The sequence below is a fragment of the Phaseolus vulgaris genome, chromosome 10 (assembly GCF_000499845.2).
Source record: "Phaseolus vulgaris cultivar G19833 chromosome 10, P. vulgaris v2.0, whole genome shotgun sequence".
Classification (NCBI taxonomy): Eukaryota; Viridiplantae; Streptophyta; class Magnoliopsida; order Fabales; family Fabaceae; genus Phaseolus; species Phaseolus vulgaris.
Genome location: NC_023750.2, coordinates 17,723,536 through 17,731,066, shown reverse-complemented (window position 1 = coordinate 17,731,066; position 7,531 = coordinate 17,723,536). Strand labels below are relative to the sequence as shown.

Genomic DNA, 7,531 nt, shown 5'->3' with positions numbered 1-7,531 from the left:
AGCAATGGACAACCAGGTCAGACCAGTGCGGCAGAGAAGAAGGAAGTTTAACGAGGAGAGGAGGCAGGCGATCAGGGATGAAACACAGAAGCTCCTCGCCGCAGGCCATATCAGGGAAGTTCAGTACCCTGAGTGGTTGGCCAATGTCGTGCTGGTGAAGAAAAGCAATGGAAAGTGGCGCATGTGCAGGGTGTAAGTTGCTGAGTTTCCTGGACGCCTTCTCGGGGTACAACCAGATAAAAATGCATCCTATGGACGAAGAGAAGACCGCCTTCATGACCGAGAGATCGTGCTACTACTACAAAGTGATGGATAGGGTACTTGCACCAATGCTGGGAAGGAATGTGCAAGCGTATGTGGATGATAAGGTCGTGACCTCGCCGGAAACGAGCAAGCACGTTGCGGACCTGGAGGAGTTGTTCACCACAATCGCCAAGTTCAGGTTGAAGCTGAACCCCGAGAAGTGCATTTTTGGCGTGGAGGCAGGGAAGTTCTTGGGATTCCTCTTAACTGAAAGAGGAATAGAGGCAAATCCTGATAAGTGTGCTGCCATCTTGGCGATGAGGAGTCCGGCTATCGTGAAGGAGGTGCAGCAGCTTACAGGCCGGATGGCCGCCCTGTCTCGTTTCGTGTCGGCCAGCGGAGAGAAAGGCCATTCGTACTTCCAGTGTTTAAGGCGAAACAATAAGTTTGCCTGGACGAAGGAGTGTGAAGAGGCCTTCGTCAAGCTTAAAGAGTACCTGGCGAGCCCGCCGGTTTTGTGCAAACCGTTGGTGGGAACCCCTCTCAGGTTGTATTTTGCTGTGACTAAGAGGGCGGTGAGTGCGGTGCTCGCCCAAGACCAAGACCAGGCTCAGAAGCCTATTTATTTCGTCAGCAAGGTGTTGCAAGGCCCGGAGGTGAGGTATCAGGCCTTGGAGAAAGCTGCACTGGCTGTGGTGTTTTCGACGAGGAGGTTGGCCACTATTTTCACAGTTTTACAATACTGGTGATGACCGACTTGCCCATCCAGAAAGTCCTGAAGAAGCCTGATGTAGCTGGGAGGATGGTGAAATGGGCAGTGGAGCTGTCGGAGTTCGACATCAAGTATGAGCCCCGAGGACCGATCAAGGGGCAAGTTTTCGCCGATTTCGTGGTCGAGCTCTCGTCGGAGGCAGCACGAGTTGAAGGGGATGGTTTTCGTTGGGTGCTCTCGGTGGACGGATCGTCGAACCAGCAGGGTAGCGGTGCTGGGGTCATCCTGGAAGGGCCCAACGGTGTGCTGATTGAACAGTCCCTGAGGTTTGCCTTCAAAGCCAGCAACAATCAAGCAGAATATGAGGCGTTGATCGCCGGAATCTTGTTGGCCAAGGAGATGGGAGCTAGGGTGCTGATGGCTAAGAGTGACTCGTTGTTGGTCACGGGACAAGTAACAGGCGAGTTCCAGGCCAAGGATCCACAAATGGCGACTTACTTAGCGTACGTGTAGGAATTGAAGGTTTCCTTTGTCTCCTTTGAAGTGGTGCATGTGCCCAGAGAGCAGAATGCCCGAGCAGACTTGCTAGCTAAGCTCGCCAGTTCGGGCAAGGGGGGTAGACAGAGGACGGTGATCCAAGAAACTCTGAAGACGCCTAGAGCATTTGTGGCAGACCACATGGTCCTTCAAATAAGAGGTCTTTGACTCAGGAAACCTTGAGATCGCTGAGAATAAGAGCATGTCGGGGGAAGAGGGTGAACATGACGCAGGTCTGCGCTACGCATGAGCCAGACACATGGATAACACAATACCAGCGATGCCTGGCAGATGGCCTTCTCCCGCTAGATCCGACGGAGGCTAGGAAGATAAAGAAGAACTCCAGCAAGTTCACAATGATTGATGGCGAGTTGTATAGGTTTGGGTTCACACACCCACTCCTGGAATGTGTGCACGGAGAGAAGTGTACAAGAATTATGGCCGAGCTCCATGAAGGAATATGCGGAAGTCACGTCGGGGTTCGAGCTCTGGCCGTAAGAACCCTGCGTGCAGGTTACTACTGGCCAACAATGAGGGAGGACTGCAAGAAGTATGCACAGTGTTGCAAGCAATGTCAGCAGCACGCCGATTGGCACAAAGCGCCTCCAGAAGAGTTAAAGTCGATTTACAGCCCTTGGCCGTTTCATACGTGGGGAATCGACATCCTAGGACCATTGGCGATCAGGCAGATGAAGTACTCGGTGGTGGCAATTGAATATTTCACCAAGTGGATCGAAGCAGAACCAGTAGCCCTGATCACCGCACACATGATCGAGAGCTTTGTGTGGAAGAACATCGTGTGCCGGTTTGGTGTGCCTAAGCGCCTGGTGTCAGACAACGGGACTCAGTTTGCAAGTCACCTGTTGAAGAAGCTGTGCGAAGAGGTGGGAATTCAACAAGTATTTGCATCCGTCGAGCACCCTCAGACAAATGGCCAAGTAGAGTCCGCCAACCGGGTGTTGCTAAGAGGCTTGAAGAGAAGGCTGGAGAAAGCCAAGGGATCGTGGGCTGAGGAGGTACCCCGCATAGTTTGGGCGTACCACACCACCGAGCAGTCAGGAACCCATGAGACCCCATTTAGCCTGGTCTATGGATGCGACGCAATGATTCCAGTGGAAATCCAGGAGAGCTCGCCGAGATTCCAGAACTTTGTAGCGGAAGACTCGAATGAGGAAAGAAGGTTGAATCTGGATTTGCTGGATGAGGTCAGGGAGGAGGCGAGAGTAAAAGCCGAGGCAGTGAAAAGGAGGATTGAACGAAGGTATAACTCGAAGGTGATGCCGAGGCAGTTTAAAGAAGGCGACCTGGTGATGAGGAAGGCCCACCAGTACGAGATGGAAAACAAGTTGTCGCCTAAGTGGACGGGACCGTTCAGAATAATCGAGGCGCTCGGGAACGGCGCCTACCGCTTAGAAACGTTGGAAGGAGGGGCGATTCCTCGCACTTGGAACACCACACACCTCAAGTTATATTACAGTTGAAGCTTTGTAAGTAAAAACAAACACGAAGAGATTTGCAAGCTTTGTGTTAAAACAGTTTGAAGGGGGCACTCTTTTTTCCCTAAGGAGGGTTTTTAATGAGGCCACCCAATAAAGAAGAGTTTTCAAAGTTTATAGTTTCTAAGATTGCATGCTTGTTGTTTCGAAAGTTTTAGAAAAAGACCTTGTCACTCGTATGTGATTTAAGGCAAGTTTGAAGTTATGCTACATGCTTTCTAAAAGTTTTAAAGTCCCCATCGCTTTTCGGCGATTGGCGGCATCAGTTAAAGTTAAAAGTCCTCATCGTCTTTCGACGATCGGAGGCACCAGCAACGTTTAAAAGACCTCAACGCCCTCGCGCGTCCTGAGGCGAGAAAGAGATTAAAGTCCTCCTCGACTTTGTGCGAGTGCAGGCGAGAACAAGTTAAAAGTCCTCAGTGCATCCAGGGAAGAGGAGATGTAATCCCTGGGCAAAGTAGAGGCGCCAGATAAAGACCTTCTCGCCGTCGAGCGAGTTCAGGCAAGATAAAGACCTTCTTGCCGTCGAGCGAGTTCAGGCAAGATAAAATCCTTCTCGTCTCGAACGAGTTCAGGTATGGTGTGGAAGGTGGAAGAAGTTTAAAGGATGGCTAAGGTAGGTTCAAAGAGAACGCCTAGCTATCCGGCTTATTGTTCTGAAACTCAGGGAGGTAGAGAAGGATCCGAAAGGCGCCTCTACCCCCAGATAAGGGAACAATAGCCAAGTTATGAAGGCAAAAGGAAGCTTACATCGTCGGGACCCTATGGTGATAAGGGCCCATTTCGATGGAGCAGATCAGGTGAACTATATCTTAAACTATCAGTTGGATTGAAACTTGCTGTTTAGTAAGTAGTTTCACGCTGAAGTTCGTTGCCTCAAGTTCACAAGTTATTAAAATGCCATCGTTTGAGAGTTGATAGTTTGCTCGAGTTTGAAGCAGTAAGTAAACGATTGAGCTCGCAGAATCGCTAAGTTAATTTGTTTAAGCGGTTTCTACAAGGAAAAGCAAAGTAAACAGAGAGACCATGTGCAGAAGCGGGAGAAGTTATAATAAAGGTGGTATCAGTTCGAATGCATAAGAAGAAAAGAAAATTTATTACAGGTAAAGTTTGTGCAAAAAGGAACAAGCATTAATTCCCAGGGAATAAGTGATGGAGGGAGACGACTAATCTTCAGAAGGCACGATCTTTCCATCCACCACTTCATTACATATCGACACCATGGAGAGGTCGAGCTCGGGGTACTGGCAGGCGACTTGCTCCAGGGCGGCGTCGAATCCAGCGGCAAGGACTTGGGCGGAGCTTAGTTCGAGCTCTTCGTTTTGTTGTTTGAGCCCCTCGGTTTGCTGCTTCAGATCGTCAGCTCATTTCTTCAGTTCTTCAGTTTTCCCACGAGCCTGAGCAAGGTCGTCAGCAACCTTCTTGCCTTCGTCCCGCGCCTGGGCCAGCTCTGCAGCAATTTTCTCGTTTTCCTCTCGAGCCTTGGCGAGCTCGTCCACAGCGTCGTCCCTCTCCTTCTCGACCTTTCCAAGGAGAACCTCCCGATCAGCCGACCTCTTTTCAAGGTTCTCTACCTTGGCTGCATCCGCTTTCATCGATGCCTCCAAGTTGGCCACCTTTAGCCTATAGGGAACCAGCTTGCTCTCCAGCTCGATTTTCTCTTGAGCTAGGAGGTGCAGTTTCTGGCGCAGATCGGAGGCCTCCTTGCGCGCAACCCTCAACTCGGCACTCATGGCGTCCTCCACCCTTGAGTGATCGATCTCTGCCATCATCAGGTTGTAAGACAACTTTTCCGCCTCGATCCTTATCAGGCGATTCTCCTCCTGGAGTGTGGAGATCTCGTCCTTAAGCTTTTTGTTGGAGCTCTTCACAGCCTTTGTTATGATTGAGGGAAGGTCCTCTGCCATCATCTTTAGCTTAGCTGTGAAAGGCCCCCAGACTTCTTTGACCAAGGGGGGAAGGCTTGCAGCTGCTGTTAGTGGAGGTGCTGAAGGAGCCTGGTGCTGACTCTCACCACCACCCTCTTGAATTGGTTGAGCAAGGGGGGCTTCCTGGCGTGGTGGTGAAGTGGGGGACTCGGTTATGAGTATCGGTGAGTTGTGAGCGCCTTCATCCCCACCTGGTGCGGCTTCAGCAATTGAGACGGTTGAAGGAGGACCCTCTCCAACAGATACGAACGGCGTGGAGGCACTAGGAGGGTTTTCCATGAAGTTGGGCTCGTTGCCTTCAACCGCAGGAAGCGCGACTGCCAAGGGTGTTGCTTGGACCGGCGGTGTTGGAGTTGGGGGAGAGGGCGGTGTTGGTGTTGGGAGAGCAGGTGGTGAAGAAGGTGCCACCCTTTTCCTTTTGGTGACAAGGCCGTCCTCAGTCGCCTCATCATCCTCATCCTCATCTTCTTGAACCACTTGAGGAGTTTTCCTCTTTGGTTTCCTTAAGATGAGCTTTTTTCGTTGAGGGGCGGGCAGTGTCTCTGGAGGAGCTGGGCCTTGAGGAGGCGATCTGCCCTGGGCAGCGGCGATCTCCACCACCGAGTTGGGCACGGTTTGGGAACCCGTCGCCAACTTATGAGTTCGGGCGAGCACCCTCAGTTCAGCTAATTTGCCTTTGCCCAACATGAGGCCTGCACAGGGTAAAAATATACAAGTGAGCACAAAAGAAAAAGCAAAATATACGAGTACGTGTGCGAATAATGCAAACAAATGGCGCATGAATTAAAAACCAAGTCCAGTGCGCAACAAGTAGGATGCCCGATGGTAGATAACAGAGATGCGCAATGCGCAATCAGTTCCAACACAAAACGAAAACCTAAATGTCGAGGTAAGTGCTAACCTATGTGAGCTTCGAGTTGGTCCTCGAGGAACTCGAAGGAGACTATTGCGGAGGTGGGAAAGGTGATGTTGGCGGCTGCTACTTTCTTCCAGAAAAGGCATAGATCTTTGTCTAGCTCGCCCATGTTGTCGGGACTTCTGGGCCTCCTAAAGCTCTCTTTGGCGTCTTGTTCCCCTTGTGTACCCAGTACAAGGGGAAGCTGTCGAGCAGGGAAGGATCTTGGTCGTTGGCGCACACCTTCACGAATTTTCCTTTCCAATCTTTGTAAGATTGCTGGAAGATGGAGAGGATTGACCTCCCAGCGATCCCGTTCAGGCTAATCCAGAGGCGGTCTCCTGGATTCTTAGCTTCAAAGAGGAGGAGGAAAACGTCAACCGAAGCTGGCAGTCCCAGGTGTGCGCACATGATCTGGAACGCCCTTACGAACGCCCAGCAGTTGGGGTGAAGCTGGGCGGGGGCGATGTCGAGCTCAGTTAGTAATTCCCTCTCGAAGCGAGTGAAGGGAAGTCGGAGCTTCACCTTCTTGAAGAACGTCGCGTAGAGAAAGCAGAACAACTCGCCGTTGCTCACTTTATCGTTAGCACAGATTGGTTCATCCGGGTGGCAGGGCAGCACGGCCATTTTGCTGTCATGCTCCTTATGGAATGAAAGATCAGATGGGTCCCCTTTCCTTAGTCGGTGCACGCCCAACGTTGTGTTTATGGAAGAGGTTTCTTTCAACAGAGCTGAGGTGGCCCACGGATAAAGCTTCTTTTTAGTCTTGTGTGGCAACGGAGGCTCCTCCGGCGACTGGTGGAGTTGCCTGAGCGAGATTGGGGTGAAAGGTTGCAGGCCTCTCAGCCTGGGAAGAAGGAGCACCAGATGCTCGTGGTAAGTTATGCGCTTGGGGTGGAGGGTTTCGTGATGAAGGAGGAGGATTCGCGGTGGTTTTCATACGTGCCATCGCGGGAACTGCAAAGGAAAAAGGAAAAAGGATGAACAAAGGTTACAGAGAACGACTCGATTGTGGACGAAGAATGGAGAACGAACGAACGGGAGTTCGTTGTGATGGCACGTATGAAAACCACCGCGAATATAAATTATAATAAACAAAAATTCAAAATACACAGAAATATATAAATTATTAGTTATTAGTTATAAATTCCAAGTTGTATTAGTTATTAATTAAATATATATTATAATACAAAAAAATAAAAATTCAAAATATTAAATAAATATTAAATACAAAACCAACCTTTCCGTTGTGAAGAAGCTTGATGGTGATCGGAGTGGAAGACAAAGGCGAAGGCGGCGGCAGAAGCTGTGGTTGTGGCGGAGTAGGAAAACAGCAGCGAACACCAATGGAATAGTAACCTAAGTGCCACAAACGAAGTAAGGAAACAAAAATGACAATGGCAACGAAGTGAATAATGAATGATGCGAAACCGAAAACGAAAATGAAAACGAATGAGTGAAACTGAAACTTACAAAACGCAGAGAGAAGAAACTGAACTGAGCGCAAAACGTTGAAACGAAGAGCGGAGAAGAGGAAAGTGAAAGTGAAAGTGAAACTAGTGGCGCGCTTCAAATTTTTAGGGTAAAATTGTTTTACAAATGCGGTTGTAGGGTAAGACCGCATTTGTAAATCAATTTAAATGATTTACAAATGCGGTCTTTAGTATGACCGCATTTGTAAATCAATTCAGAATGATTTACAAATGCGGTTTTTACTATG

General features: G+C 49.7%; 1 protein-coding gene across 1 annotated transcript; it reads right to left on the bottom strand.

The window, feature by feature from the left end:
* Positions 1-4,352: 4,352 nt before the first annotated feature.
* LOC137815856 (uncharacterized) lies at positions 4,353-5,195 on the bottom strand. The gene has a single exon (XM_068618971.1). The coding sequence runs from the start codon at positions 5,193-5,195 to the stop codon at positions 4,353-4,355; it is 843 nt and encodes a 280-aa protein (XP_068475072.1).
* Between the last annotated feature and the right edge of the window lie 2,336 nt (positions 5,196-7,531).